At 42.6% G+C, this 16,023-nt stretch overlaps 1 protein-coding gene across 3 annotated transcripts in view; it reads left to right on the top strand.

Moving 5' to 3' along the window:
- The first annotated feature begins 9,772 nt into the window (after positions 1-9,772).
- Positions 9,773-16,023, top strand: part of pxk (PX domain containing serine/threonine kinase) — a 63,811-nt gene continuing 57,560 nt past the window's right edge. The window contains exon 1 of one of the 3 annotated variants that reach the window (XM_063068011.1): positions 9,773-10,559. In XM_063068011.1, the coding sequence (XP_062924081.1) occupies positions 10,269-10,559 (291 nt within the window). In that variant the 5' untranslated portion in view covers positions 9,773-10,268. The remainder of the gene's footprint in view (positions 10,560-16,023) is intronic. The other 2 variants (XR_010020446.1, XM_063068010.1) reach the window with 2 other exon arrangements.

Raw genomic sequence — 16,023 nt, 5'->3', positions numbered from 1 at the left:
TAATATGCACTTATATCAATGCCAGCAATTTTTTAGTGGTGGAAAGTGAACACAAGATTGACAAGCAACATACATCAAAGTTGCTGGTGAACGCAGCAGGCCAAGCAGCATCTATAGGAAGAGGCGCAGTCGACGTTTCAGGCCGAGACCCTTCGTCAGGACTAACTGAAGGAAGAGTGAGTAAGGGATTTGAAAGCTGGAGGGGGAGGGGGAGATGCAAAATGATAGGAGAAGACAGGAGGGGGAGGGATAGAGCCGAGAGCTGGACAGGTGATAGGCAAAAGGGGATACGAGAGGATCATGGGACAGGAGGTCCGGGAAGAAAGACGGGGGGGGGTGACCCAGAGGATGGGCAAGAGGTATATTCAGAGGGACAGAGGGAGAAAAAGGAGAGTGAGAGAAAGAATATCCCTCCCCACTGATCTCCCTCCTGGCACTTATCCGTGTAAGCGTAACAAGTGCTACACATGCCCTTACACTTCCTCCCTTACCACCATTCAGGGCCCCAAACAGTCCTTCCAGGTGAGGCATCACTTCACCTGTGAGTCGACTGGGGTGATATACTGCGTCCGGTGCTCCCGATGTGGCCTTTTATATATTGGTGAGACCCGACGCAGACTGGGAGACCGCTTTGCTGAACATCTACGCTCTGTCCGCCAGAGAAAGCAGGATCTCCCAGTGGCCACACATTTTAATTCCACATCCCATTCCCATTCTGACATGTCTATCCACGGCCTCCTCTACTGTAAAGATGAAGCCACACTCAGGTTGGAGGAACAACACCTTATATTCCGTCTGGGTAGCCTCCAACCTGATGGCATGAACATTGACTTCTCTAACTTCCGCTAGGCCCCACCTCCCCCTCGTACCCCATCTGTTACTCATTTTTATGCACACATTCTTTCTCTCACTCTCCTTTTTCTCCCTCTGTCCCTCTGAATATACCTCTTGCCCATCCTCTGGGTCACCACCCCCCCCCCCCCGTCTTTCTTCCCGGACCTCCTGTCCCATGATCTTCTCGTATCCCCTTTTTACTATCACCTGTCCAGCTCTCGGCTCTATCCCTCCCCCTCCTGTCTTCTACTATCATTTTGCATCTCCCCCTCCCCCTCCAGCTTTCAAATCCCTTACTCACTCTTCCTTCAGTTAGTCCTGACGAAGGGTCTCGGCCTGAAACGTCGACTGCGCCTCTTCCTATAGATGCTGCTTGGCCTGCTGCGTTCACCAGCAACTTTGATGTATGTTGCTTGAATTTCCAGCATCTGCAGAATTCCTGTTGTTTGCGACAAGATTGACAATAACTAATATAGTTTGTTTGCCTTCATGGTGCAAACAAAAGATAGAGACAAAAATCTATGAATCTAAGGAGGGTTTTTCAATTTCTCTTGTTAGATACCTTTGCCAGATTATGAACACCCATTTTATAGACACACGTACATACAGGTGAGTTCCCACAATATTGTCAAAATCAAAAGACCAACATACACACATACTATCATTCCTACGAGGCCAGATCTCACACTCTACTTTTGGTAATTGTTCTTGCTTATCGGTGGTATATTTTTTTTATACCATTTATTGAAATATTGCGAAGGTATGGTTACAATATTGAGTGATTTTTGAGTATTTTCTGACTTAGAGACAAAATTGACTTATAGATGTCTGTAAAAATAGAAACTGTTCATTACCCAGGAATGGCCTGTACTGATGAAGGCTGCGGTAAGTTGAAGGCAGTCATGCAACAAGACCTGCTGTAATTTTCTTGGGATTGTTGTACGGTTAAGATCATGTGCATAGTACCTTTTGAAGGACAGAATCAAAGAGTGGCTTTTTAGATACTGGAAGAGGTGGCCGAGGAAGGACTGGCCATGACTTTAACTGTGGAGCACGGAAATGAGCCTCCTCTGTACATATGACAGTCGGGCCCAGCTTCTTGAAGATAGACACAGTTACAGCATCTCTGATACTCTTGTGGTGTCTTTAAGTCCTTTGGGGTTGCTACTAGCTCAGGCAAATAACAGATGTAGAACTATCACCAAAAATATCCTTTGTTGACAATTGTCAACTTACAGCTGTATCAGAACATATCATGCCCCAGTTTCAGTTCTTAAAGATACACTGACACTCATATACATATGTACAATCAATTTAGCATTTGGCATGGGGAGTGTTTAAATATCATGTGACTTACATATTGAACTGGGAGTGAATTGATATGATTGAGAAGTAACAGAAATGATGGTGTTAAATCTGGTAAACATTGAGAATTAATATATTTCTTCTCACGGCAGACCTTCGTGATTGAGGTGACTTGCTTCCTCTCCAGTTCTGTGGAATCCAAGAGGCCAATGAGGGAACAACAAACAGGGATGCCCCTGTTGAAGGGGGATGTGTGGCTGATGGTATGGGTGTATCTGCTCTTCCTGTCTTTACACAGGGCCTCTGTGTTCTCCATATATATAGCTTTGAGACTCTCTATATCGTGCTGTATGCTCCCTTATCATTTTGGGTAGTCACAGGCCAGAATTTCCAAGGAGTCAGTGTGAAACGTGTATTATATTTCTTAGAGGAGGAATTGAAAACGTTTTTGAATCTTTTCCTCTGTCCACCTGACATTCTTGTGGAGCGATACAGCTCAACGCCTGATGAGAATGCTTTTTATGCATGCTTTGAAAGGAAGAATAAAACCACACCTGCAGCATCTGGTGACTGTGTGATATCTTTCTCTGTGATACCAGGCTGAGACCGTTCATCAGGACTGGAAAGGAAGGTGGAATAAGCCAGAATAATAATAATAATAAAATTCCTAAGAATTGAGAAATGAGCGTGCTTGACTATGCCCGTACCTCAGGTTTTACCAACTTGAGCTGAGAAAAATAAAAACGAATAACAACAATAACCAAACAAATTATACTTGACACACCTTCTATAAATGGGCAATTTAAAATTATATGTTCCTTCATCAGTAAAGCTAAAGCAATGAATTCAAATAGAGCTATTTTCAAAAGAGATAAACATGAACTTCGAACTAGTTAAGTGCAGAGCATTAAACATAAAGAAAAGTGCAAAAGAGCTAGTAGACTATAAAATAGACCAATTGGATACTATACAAGTGATGGATGAATATGAAACATATAAGTGCTGTATATGTGATATCAACAGGCAAAGAAAATAGATCACAGTGCGATAAAGGGAAAACTTAACAGAATTTACTTCAAGGGTTAAGAAAATCTGCCACATAGAGCTCAATAGTAAAAATACAATAAAGGCAATAAGCACTTTGCTATACCCATATTAATGTATTCTTTTGGCATAATATCTTAGTCTGAAATTGATCCGGAAAATTTACAAAGAAAAATAACAACTGAACTAATAAATTTTAGAAAATACTATGTGCACTGGAATGTACTTCGATTAACACTACCTACAACACAAGGAGGAAGAGGAATAACAGACGTGAAAAATTTGCGCTACAGTCCAATAAAACTTTTAAGAATGTATTTTCATCAATGAAAACAGGATTCAGCACTCCACACGAACATATGGAATACTGTTAAGAACCACACACTACTAAACTTGAAAGCACGACCCAGAAAAATGAAGACAAATGAGAAAAAGTTAACCAATGGGAGAGCATGACTCACCATGGAAGACATCCCTGCAATCTAAACAGACGAAATGTCAACAAGGAAGCATCGAATGCCTGGCTCAGAGTTGGAGACCTCTCCCCAGAAACAGGGATTCCTTCTGGCTATGTGGGACCAGGTGATTTCCACAAAAAACAATCAAAAATACATCATAAAAGACCAACAAATTCAAAACGATTAATGCAGAAAATGCGATGGACACCAGAAACAATCCAACATATTACAGGATCCTGCAGCAGTTTAACTCACTGTCTTGTTCAACTGCATCCACGTATGGTTTGAATGATAATTAAACTTGATTTGATTTGATTTGAACTCAGTCTGATTACTTACACATGCACAATCAAGAAGCAAACATCATTCACCAAAATCTTGCTTTAAAATGCAAACTCATAAAAGACACCAAACATAGAACATAGAACAATACAGTACAGGAACCCACAACGTTGTGCTGAACCAGTAAAAAGCAAATCAAAAACACCCAAACACTAATCCCTCCTACCAACATGCTCTATATCCCTCCATCTTCCTTACATCCACGTGCCTATCCAAACATCACTTAAAAGCCTCTAATATATTTACCTCTACTGCCATTCCAGGCAGCGCATTCCAGGCATCCATCACTCTCTGAGTAAAAAACTTACCGCTCACATCCCCTTTGAACCTAACCTCCTCAACTTCAATACATGCCCCGTAATAGATATTTGAACCCTGCGAAAGTCATTCCATGTCTGCTCTAACTATGCCTTTCATAATATAAACCTCTATCAGATCTCCCCTCAGCCTCCACCACTCCAAAGAAAGCAACCCAAGTTTATCCAGCCTCTCATGATAGTGTATGTCCTCTAAACCAGGCAACAACTTGCTAAACTTCTTTTGCACCCTCTCCAAAGCCGCATCATCCTCCCTATAGAAAGGTGACCAGAACTGTACTGCAATATTCCACATGTGGCCTAACCAGAGTTTTATAAAGATGCAACATAACCTCTTGACTTTTGAGCTCAGTGCTTCAACTTATAAAAGCAAGCATTCCATAAGCCTTCTTAACCACCTTATCAACCTGTGTAGCCACTTTTAAGGAACTATGAACTTGGATGGCAAGATCTCTCTGCTCAGTAACACGGTTAAGAATTTGGGTATCTAGGTTAAATTCTATCTGCCATTTCTCTGCCCATATCTGCAACTGAGCTATATTGTGTTGTATTATTTGCCAGCCTTCTGCACTATCCACAACTCCACCCATTTTGGTATCATCTGCAAACTGACTAACCCACCCATCTACATTTTCATCTGAATCATTTACAAACAGTACGTCACAAATAGCAGAGGTCCCAGCACAGATCCCCACTCACTGCCCTCTCTCTTCTATGCACGAGCCAGTTCAGAATCCAAACAGCCAATTCTCCAAGGGCTCTGTGCATCTTAACCTTCTGGATTAGCCTCACATGAGGGACTTTGTCAAACGGCTTACTGAAATCCATGTAGATGACATCCACTGCCCTACCCTCAACAATCTGCTGGCTCTCCCTAATTAGGTCTTGGGTTTCCAAGTGCTCATGCATCCTACCCTAACAAGTTTCTCTGGCAATTCCTCTACAAATGACATGAGACTCATTGATCTATAGTTCCCAGAATTTTGCCGCCTTCCCTTCTTAAACAGAGGCACAACATTAGCCACTTGCCAGTCCTCTGGGAACTCACCTGTGGCTAGAGAGGATAGGAAGATACCGGTCAAGGCCCCAGCAATCTCGTCTCCTGCTCCTTCAATAAACCATCAGGCCCTGGGACTTATCCACTTTAATGCTCATTAGGAGGCCCAACACTTCCTCCTCCTCGACCTCTAAACACCTTAACATATTTATCCTCTCAGTACTGATCTCCTAGTCCTCCATATCCTTTTCCTGGGTAAATATTGAAACAAAGTACTCACTAAGTACGTCACTCACGTAAATAAATACAAGCTTGCTCCAGTTTTAGAGTCAGGGTCCTACAAATTATATTACCACTGATCCATTATTACAGATAGGACAATCTATAATAACCATCTGGATATAATATTATCCCAAAGTCACTACACAATAGCATTAAACAAGTAGGCCAACACAGCAATATTTATGTAAATCTTCAGAAAGCCATAATACTAAACACCACGAGAACAGTCTGAAAGTCCCTAGCAATTGAGAAATGAATGTGCTTGGCTATGCCCATAGTTCAGGTTTTATCAGCTTGTGCTGAGAATTTAAAAAAAATAACTTTATTTATATAGCTCTTTTCATACATTAAGATGCAGGTTCAAAGTGCTTTACATAGATTGTAAATATAAATCAAAATAGTCATAAAAATACTAGACAAAGTCAAAAATCATTAGACAAACATTATATAGAATAAATTGTAATTGAATATACCAAATTATATAAATGTAACCAACATCAACAGGCAATAAGTAGGCCAAATTAAAGAAGTAGGTTTTTGAGAAGTGTTTTGAAACATTTCACAGTACTAGCCTGGGTTATCTCAGTCGATACAGTATTCCAGATTTTTGGTGGATCAGAGTAAAAGGCTGTATCACCAGTTCTTATACAATCATTTGTATGCTTGGCTCTACGAACACTAAGCAAACCAGTATTCGCAGATCTAAGATTATGATTAGGGATGTAAGAGGATAGACACTCAAATATATAGAGGAACTAGATTATTCAGAGCCTTATATACAATTAAAAGTATTTTAAAATTGATCCTAAGGGCACAGGCAGCCAGTGAAATGATGCCAAAACAGGTGAAATGTGCTCAGATTTTCATTTTTTGGTTAAGATTCTTGCTGCTGCAGTTTGAACGTGCAGCAGCCAATTTACATCTTTCTTAGCAATCCTGAAGAGTGCAATACAGTAGTCTAATCGGCTAAAAATAAAAGTGTGCGTCAATTTTTCTGCATCTTGAGATGTTATAAGAAATCAAACTCTTGAAATGTTCCTTAAAGAAAGCAGTCTTAATAGTATGGTTAATATGTGATTTGATATTTAGCTCAGAGTCAATAATAATACCTAAATTCTTTACTTCTTTTCTTGATTTTTAATGCCAAACAATCCAGTTTATTTTTAAGATTCACACTTTTTTATTGCTACCAATAACCAAAATTCCTTTATTTAGTTTAAGGAAATTCAAGCTCATCCATTCTGTAATGCTAGTAAGTCAACAGACCAGAGGGTGTAGGGTCTCAAGGCCATCTGGTGTAATGGACAAATACAGTTGTGTGTTGTCTGCATAGATGTGGTAATTCACCTTCTGTTTTGAAATAGTCTGACCTAATGGGAGCATGTCAAGTGAAGGCAACAACAGGCCAAGAATTGATCAATGCGGCACATCAAACACAACATTGTGAATTTTGGATGCACAATCACCATAGCTAACAAAGAATTTTCTTCCTGTTATAAAAGATTAAAACAAGTGTAAGGTAGTACTGTACCCGAAAACCTACCCAATGACTAAGGCAGTTTATGAGAACGCTGTGATCGATGGTATTAAATGCTGCAATCAAATCTCAGAGAACAGGAGTCCAAGAGAATCTGCATCGGTATTAAACCATAAATCATTAACTACTTTAACCCGTGCAGTTTCTGTACTATGATTTGATCTAAAACCTGACTGATACTTGTCAAGTAATCACTCAATAGTGGAAAAATGACTTTATCTAAAATTAAAGAATGTGGGGGGAGGGGAAGGAGTACAGGCCAGAAGGTGAGTGGAGGAAATGAAGGAATGAAGTAAGAAGATGGGAGGTGATAGGTGAAAAAGGTAAAGGGCTGGAGAAGAAGGAATCTGATAGACAGTGGACAATGGGAGGAAGGGAGGGAGGAGGGGCACCAGAGGGAGGATATGGACAGGTAAGGAGAAGATATAAAAGAGGAGCCAGAGTGGGGAATTGAAGAAGTGAGGAGGGGAGAGGGAAAAATTACCGGAAGTTGCAGAAATCAATGTTCATGCCATCAAGATGGTGGCTACCCAGACAAAGTTGCTCCTCCAAACGCAGAGTGGCCTCATCGTGGCAGAAGAGGAGGTCATGGACTGACATGTCGGAATGGGAATTGGAACTAAAATGGTTGTCCACCTTGGGTGGACTTTGGTTGTCCGTCCTGCTTTTTGTGGATGGAGAGGAGATGCTCGACAAAGCAGTCCCCCAATTTATGTCGGGTCTCACCAATACAGAGGAGGCCATATCGGGAGCACTGGATACATTGATGACCCCAGTAGATTTACAGGTGAAGTGTTGCCTCACCTGAAAGGACTATTCAGGGTCACGAATGGAGGCAAGGGAGGAGGTAAATGGGCAGGTGTAGCACTTCTCCCACTTGCAGAGATGAATCCCAGGAGGGAGATTAGTGGGGAGGGATGAATGGACAAGTGAATCAGGGAGGCAGTGATCCCTATGGAAAGAAGAGAGTGGTTGGGGGGAAGGAGGTAACTATGTGTTTGGTGGTAGGGTCCCTTTGAAGATGGCAGAAGTTGCGGAAAATGATGTGTTGGATGCTGAGGCTCATGGTGTGGTAGTTGAGGACAAGCGGAACTTTATCCCTGTTGGGGTTTCAGGGAGGGGTAGCACCTGTGGTGGGGGAACATGTTGCGTCCTTTTCAAGGTGGTTTGTCCACCTTTGGTCCCCACCTGGCACTCAGCTCTCACCTGTGGCTCCCCGTAGCTGTTTGCGTGCGACACCCCGGGCAATGGCTTCGACAAGCCAGCTAAACCAGGTGAAGGTAGCCGACGGGTCTCAAACCCTCAGTGAGATAGGGAGATGTCTATCCCAGCATGTGAAGACAGACTCTAGCAGATTGAGCGGACAAAACCAATGGAAGATCCAACACTCAAGAAGGCGGTCTCTGCAAGCATTGTGGAGCATATAGAAGCAGGTCAAGACACAGAGGGTGTCCTGGTCATCCACTGCACCTAGTCCCATCTCCAGCCTTCTCGACTCTTGTCTTGCCTCTGGATCCAGATGGGAATTGGGAAGAGAGAGTGAGGCTGACACAGTGCAACTCTCCCTCTCTTAAATCCAAATCAAGCGCTAATCTCAGCACCATCAGCCAACTGGTGGCGCAGTGACATCAGCACCAGACTCTGGAGCGAAGGTTCCCGAGTTCAAATCCAGTTGGGCCGCTCCCGGGCACGCTTTCCATCTGTGCTGGGTTGAGTGTCGAGCTAGCAACTCGACCTCGTAAAAAGTACTAATGGTGTCGAGGTCTTCATTGATTACAATGGACGAACCTTATCCCTGCTAAGGCGGCCAGAATACAGGCTGAGGGCAGATTCTGGGAAATGCTGGAGATGCAGATGAGGGAATATCAATGGTGGAGGAAGGGAAACCCTGTTCTTTGAAGAAGGAGGACATTTCTGATATACTGGAAAGGAAAGCTTCACCTTGGGAACAGAAGGAACTGAGAAAAGGGAATGGCATTTTTACAGGAGTCAGAATGGGAAGAGTTACAGTCAAGATGACCATGGGAGTTGGTAGGCTTATAAAAGATATTAGTAGACATTTTGGCTCCAGAGATGGAGGCAAAGGGATTGAGGAAGGGGAGAGAGTTGTCAGAAATGGACCAAGTGGATTTCAGGACAGGGTGGAAGTTGGAGGCCGAGCTGATGAAATTGATGAGCTCAGCATGGGTGTATGAATCAGCACCAAAGTAGTCCTCAGTGTAGAGCAGAAAGAGATGGGAAGCATTACTAATGAAGGCTTAGAACGTGGACTGTTCCACATAGCGAACCAAAAGTCAAACATAGCAGAGGCCCATGGCTACCCCTTGAGTTTGGAGGCAGCGGGAGGAGCTGAAAGAGAAATTATTGAGTGATAATAAATATGAATTTCATTCTGAGAATCAGAATCAGGTATAATATTGCTCACACATGTGGTGAAATGTATTGTTTTGTGGCAGATGTGCATTGCATACATAATAAAAAAACTAAATTACAATAAGCAGTATATATTAAAAATAACTTAAGTAGACGGTGCAACAAGAGAGCAACAGCACAGAAAGAGGCCCTTCAAACACTTTGATCATGGCTGATTTTTATTAAAAATGCAAGAGGCAGCTTCAAAGCTATACCTTGAGTGACCATTTTCAATTTCACCAAAGCCTTTGACTGAATAAACTGGGAAAAAATATGGCATACCCTCCTCAAATTTGGCTGCTTTCATAGATTGGTCACCATTGCAAAGTTACATATGGGGAAAACAAAAACAAATACAGTATTGGAGTGTTTTCAAAAGATTAAATATATTTAAAAAGTCGTTCGCGATGCATCTTAGGTTCTATTTCTTTGAATGCATTTTTATTATATTAGTCTAAGTCACAGTTTTAACTAATTCCCAAGCATACAAAGAAATATTTATGAACTACCATGTAATACCTTAACGATGCATTAACTGTCACTCTTAAAGGATTGCATGGCATGAATTCCCTACTTCGATTCCGATTGCGTTTCAGATTTCTGTTTGTGTATACGGGATAAACGAGGATATCTTTAGGTGTGAACTGATAACTTCCCAGTTACTCCTAAACAGATATGTTACATAGTCGTGATCAGGTACTTTTCACTGCATATGTTGATCTCACTTTCCGGTCCACCCGATGCAGGAACTGCGGCGCCATTCTGGGCGGAGATTTCACCAGCGGGATCTCGGCTGCCGACGGAGTGTAGGACCCGGCGGAGTCCTCGCGGTGCCGGCCGGGCAGCCTGGGTTCCAGTCAGGCGGGTGGCGCGCACTCGGCGTCTGCTGTCCCCTCACATGCTCGTTGAGCGCCCTACTTGCCCGTGTAATGGCGCTCATGGAGAAGAGAAGCCCGGGTAAGGTACTGTTGGACGACACGGTGCCGCTGGTGTGCGTGATCGAGGCCAGCCAAAATCTTCAGTCACACACGGTGAGTGCGGGGTGGGTGGGGGGAGGCCGGCTCTAGGCCGCCGCGGCCCCGGGCAGCCGGGGATGGCAAGGGACGGGGACGGGAGGGCGGGCTGGCGACCGGTCATCCATTAGCCCTGTGAGGCAGCAGGCAGGGAGCAAGGAGCGCGGCGAGTAGCAGCTGGCGAGACTGGAGTAGTTCAATCATTCATGAACGTCAGTGCACGAACGGCAAACATTCAGTGATTGGAGTCTGCTGCACCGAACAGTTGTACAGTCCCCGGGTTGGTAACAGTCTGTATCTCCCAAAGGGCTGCAACATCACTAGACTTCTCGCAATTTAGCCCACGGCATTCGTTCCTTTACCTCCTGGGAGCTAATTACGTTAGCACATATGTGTTTGCTCTTATGTATTTTCCTCATTGCCTAAAAGTAGGTCTATGAAGCTGCTGGAGTGGTCAAAGTAATTCCGCTTGCAATCGTCCATGGTTTTGGTTAAGCATTAGCAACGTAAACTTTTAATGTGCGTATACGCAAGGAATTCTGTGGATGCTGGAAATCCAAAGCAACACGCACAAAATGCTGGAAGAACTTAGTAGGTCAGGCAGCGTCTATGACAATGAATAAAGAGACGACGTTTCGGGTCGCGACCCTTCCTCAGGACTGGAAAGGAGGGGGCAAAGCGGAATCAGGAAAAAGGTTGGAGGAGTGGAAGGAGGGAAGCGAGAAGGTGAATAGGTGAAGTCAGGTGGGTAGGGTAAAAGAGAAGAGAAAGAGAATGTGGGGGATGTGATAGAAGATGACGAGAAGAAGAGGCCAGAGTGGGGAATAGAAAAGGGAAAGGGGAGGGATTTTTTTTTAAACTGGAAGGAGAAATCAATATTCATGTCATCAGGTTGTAGGCTACCCAGACAGAATATGAGGTGTTGCTCCTCCATCCTGCCAGTCACCAACGTGTCAGAACGGGAATGCGAATGGGAATGAAACTGACTGGCTTTTCTGCTTTTGGCGGATGGAGTGGGGGTTCTGAACAAAGTGGTCCCCCAGTTTACGACGGGTCTCACTGATGTAGAGGAGGCCGCATCGGGAGCACTGGGTACAACAGATGACCCCAACAGATTCTCAGGTGGAGTGGTGCCTCACCTGGAAAGACTGCTTTGGGCCCTGAATGGAGATGATGGAGGAGGCGTATGGGCAGGCGTATCACTTTGGCTTCTTGCAAGGATAACTGCTAGGAGGGAGATTAGTGGAGAGGAATGAATGGACAAGGGAATCTCAGAGGGAGTGTCTCTGCGGTGTGTAGGATGGGGAAGGTAACGATGTATTTGGTGTAGAATCCCTTTGGAGAATATGGAAGTTGCAGAGGGTGATGTGTTGAAATGTACATAATTATACTTGTAACTTAAAATTCCATTTTTGGCTTGGAATTTATGTTTAAGTTTCTCTAATCAGTTTTCTGCCTCTGCAACAAAACCGGAACTGTCCTAATCAAAGTTACAAATAACATCCTTTGTGAGTGAGTTGCACTGTTGATCTTAATTCAGTTGACCTCTTTACAGCCTTTGACATGGCTGACCATACTGAATTCCATTGTCTCTCCTTTGCTAATTGCTCATTGGCACCTCCCTTCCTCATTGCACTGAGTGCAGTTCACAGCCTTTCAGCCTGACCTGTTCTTGGGAGAATTTGGCAAGAGTTCCTTTCATTCTTAAACTCTCACTCATGTATACATGTTCCACTTAGTGACATAATCAAAAGATGGGAACAGCTTCCACAAAGCAAAGAGTAGACCTGTCATTAATGAGTCCTGACGAAGGGTCTGGGCCCGAAACGTCGACTGTACTTCTTCCTGTAGATGCTGCCTGGCCTGCTGCGTTCCACCAGCATTTTGTGTGTGTTGCTTGAATTTCCAGCATCTGCAGATTTTCTAGTGTTTGCTGTCATTAATGGTACTGGATTTCCTTTCACTTTCAAGAAAACATGCAGAAACGAAAGTAAGATTGATATCTCAGTAAAACCAAAACTAAAAACACCCAAACACGAGGAAATCTGCAGACGCTGGAACAGCCATTTAGTTATTGATTTCTCCAGCAGCATCATTTAATATTTTTCTTCTGTTTAAATCTGTATGGAAAATATTCTGTGGTCAGCAAAATTCAAATTTATGTGATGAAATTCCCTTCCAAATGTTTGTTTCTGCTTAACTGCAAACATCATGTTTGTACAAGTGTAACAAGTTTAAAAAAAACCCTAAATTTTTTTCCTCCGATGATTTTGTCATCCATGTCACAAGCAGGGTGGTCAGCAGATTTGCTTCAAGATCACTGTTGATGTTGCTCATGAGGTAACTGTGAGGATATGTGGGTGAGTTGGCAGCTGAGTTTCTCAGGCTGTGTAGACCACTCTGAGACTGTCACCTTACCAAATTGTAGGCATGAACCTGTGCCTCCTACGTGAAATGTCCTCTACTGTCATTCTAGTATGAAATTGTAAATTTTAATTGCTTGACTTTAGAATTACAGAGGCTTTCATAAAGATTAGATATCTGACTGAATTCCTTTGGAATTTAGTTTGATTAATTCTAACAAGTATTTAGAAGTAGATTTTTTTTACAGGTCCCAAAGCTGTTAGCTTTTTTCAGCAGGTCTCTTGTCTAATCAGCATCCTATTATTGAACACTTTTTAATATGTTGTTGTCCTAAGATTTTAATAAATTATTAGTAATGTGGCTGGAGTCATATGTGAGAAATTAGCTTTTGTTTTTAGAGTCCCCACTCATCCATGCTGATTGTGGTGTCCATCAAGCTAGCCCTGTTTGTCAGTTTTTGGCCCATTTCCTTCTAAGCCAGGTCTCCACAGACCCCTCAGTTAATGGTAGGGGTCCACGGTATAAAAAAGGTTGGGAACCCCTGCTCTAAGTCAAGGACCAGAATATAAAAATAACGATGTAATGCTGAGGCTTTATAAGGCATTGGTGAGGCCTCACGTGGAGTATTGTGAGTAGTTTTGGGCCCCTTGTCTAAGAAAGGATGTGCTGACGTCACAGTTCAAAGGAAATTCATGAGAATGAGTCTGGGATTGAAAGACTTGTTATATGAAGAGTGTTTGATGGCTCTGGGCCTTTACTTGCTGAATTTAGAAGAATGAAGGGAAATCTCATTGAAACCTACCGAATGTTGAAAGACCTAGATAGAGTGGATTTGGAGAGGATGTTTCCTTTAGTCAGGGAGTGGACGACCAGAGGGACAACCTCAGAACAGAACAAAGATGAGGAATTTCTTTAGCCAGAGTGTGGTGAATCTGTGGAATTCGTTGTCTCAAGCATCTCTGGAGGCCAGGTCATTGAGTGTATTTAAGGCGGAAGTTGATAGATTGTTGTTAAGTCATGGTGTGAAAGGTTACGGGGAGAGGGCAGGAGAATGAGGTTGAGTGGGAAATGGATGAGCCATAATCAAATGCAGGAGCAGACTTAATGGGCCAAATGGTTTAATTAGGCTCCAATGTCTTATGGTCTCAGCCTCCCTAATCCATGTACTTATTCAAGTGTCTTTTCTTGCACCAATTCTGGTTACTTCTGGGTCCTAACTTGTTAAAACTTGTGTTATTTATTTGGTGTACCACAGTCATTTAGAAAGTTATGAATCATTGTTCTTAAGTACAAATGTTGGAAAGGAGGTGACTGGAGAAAAAATAGATGACTTTTAACCACGAGGTAAAGCATATTTCATTTCCATGTAATATTTGTACTCTTTATATGAATTGATTATAAAACTCATGAGCGCAAAGTTTCTGTCTTATTAGTTAGTAAAGGTTTAAAGCTGTTTTCAGCTGTTGTTACTCTATGTTGGAATGTGCATGTTTCTCAGCTGCATCAGGCAGACTCAGTTTCCTTGTAGGATGACAGCAGATCTGGAGGTTTCTGGGAATACCTTGGTTCCCTAATGTAAAACTGCTTTAAAAGGGAAGGTTTGGTGATTCTATATTGAATGAATTCCTATTACATATTCTTGCTCTCCATTGTTCATTTAACATATTTACAGTACTTCATTTTCTCAACATCCATGTCCTTTACGTATTGCATGGAATCACTAGCTGTGTGACTACACACCAACACTTGTCCATTTAGTCCAGTAACAAGAACCATATGATGACATGAAGGTAGGTAGGTGGTGTTGTGTATAGTGTAGAAGGTTGTTGTAAGTCGCAGTGGACCATTGAAGGGTGCAGAGATGGTCTGAAAGTGGCAGATGTAGTTCAATGCAAAGAAAGTATGAAGTGATGCACTTTGGAAGTTCAAACTTAATGGCTGAGTACAAAGTTATTGGCAGTATTCTTGGCTGTGTGGGGGAACAGCTGGATCTTGAAGTCCATAGAACCCTCAGCCCTCAAGTTGATAGGATGGGTGGTTAAAAAGGCATATGGTATGTTGGCCTTTGTTGATAGATTAAAAGCCACGAGGTAAAGTTGCAGCTCTACAAAGCTCTGGTTAGACCACACTTGGAGTGTTGTGTTCGGTTCTGATCACCTTATTTTAGGAAGGACGTGTAAACTTTAGAGAGAGTGCAGAGGAGATTTATCAAGATGCTGACTGGATTAGAGAATCGGTTTTATGAGGAAAAGTTGAATGAGCAAGGGCTTTTGTCTGTACAGAAGGAGGGGAGAAGTGTATAAAATGAAAAGAGGCTTGGGTAAAGTGGACAGCCAGTGTTTTTTCCCTGGGGTGGCAATGGCTAATACGAGAGGACATATTTTTAAGGTGATTGGAGGAAAGTATAGGCGGCAGAGGGGGGAAGTGAGATATCAGAAGTAGGTATTTTTTACATAGTCATAAATGCATGAACTATATTGCTGGGGGATGGTGGTAGTGGCAGATACATTAGGGACATTTAAGACTCTTAGATAGGCACATGGATGAAAGGAAAAATGGAGAGCTACAGTTGCAAGAAAAAATTTGTGAACCTTGCAATTACCTACTTTTCTGTATTAATTACTCATGTGGTCTGATCTTCATCTAAGTCACAACAATAGACAAATACAATCTGCCTAAACTAATCACACAAGCAAATGTACTTTTCATGACTTTATTGAACACATTGTTTAATCATTCACAGGCAAAGCTGGAAAAAGTATGTGAACCCTTATATTTTACAACTGGTATAACCTCCTTTAGGAGCAGTAACCTTTACCAAGCCTTTCCTGTACCTGCTGATCAGACTTGCGCAACGGTAAGGAGGAAGTTTAGACCATCCTCGATACAAAACTGTTTCAGTTCAAGATTAAAAAGCAGAGCTTTGTGCCAGTTTTCTCTGAGTTGGACAATCCATGTCAGGCAGGGCTGTGTAAAAAGAACTACCTGTTAATTAGGAGGGACATTGAGATTTCAAAGGCAGAGCTTCACCGCAGTTCTCTGGGTTGAGGAGCGACCAATCTGCAAGAGGGATTCATTAGAAAGGGCCAATAAATCAAGTGCAAGCCGTGCACCGTTC

This window comes from Mobula hypostoma, chromosome 15 (assembly GCF_963921235.1).
Source record: "Mobula hypostoma chromosome 15, sMobHyp1.1, whole genome shotgun sequence".
Taxonomy (NCBI): domain Eukaryota; kingdom Metazoa; phylum Chordata; class Chondrichthyes; order Myliobatiformes; family Myliobatidae; genus Mobula; species Mobula hypostoma.
Note: the sequence above shows the minus strand (reverse complement) of the source record. Positions and strands in the feature narration are given on the sequence as shown.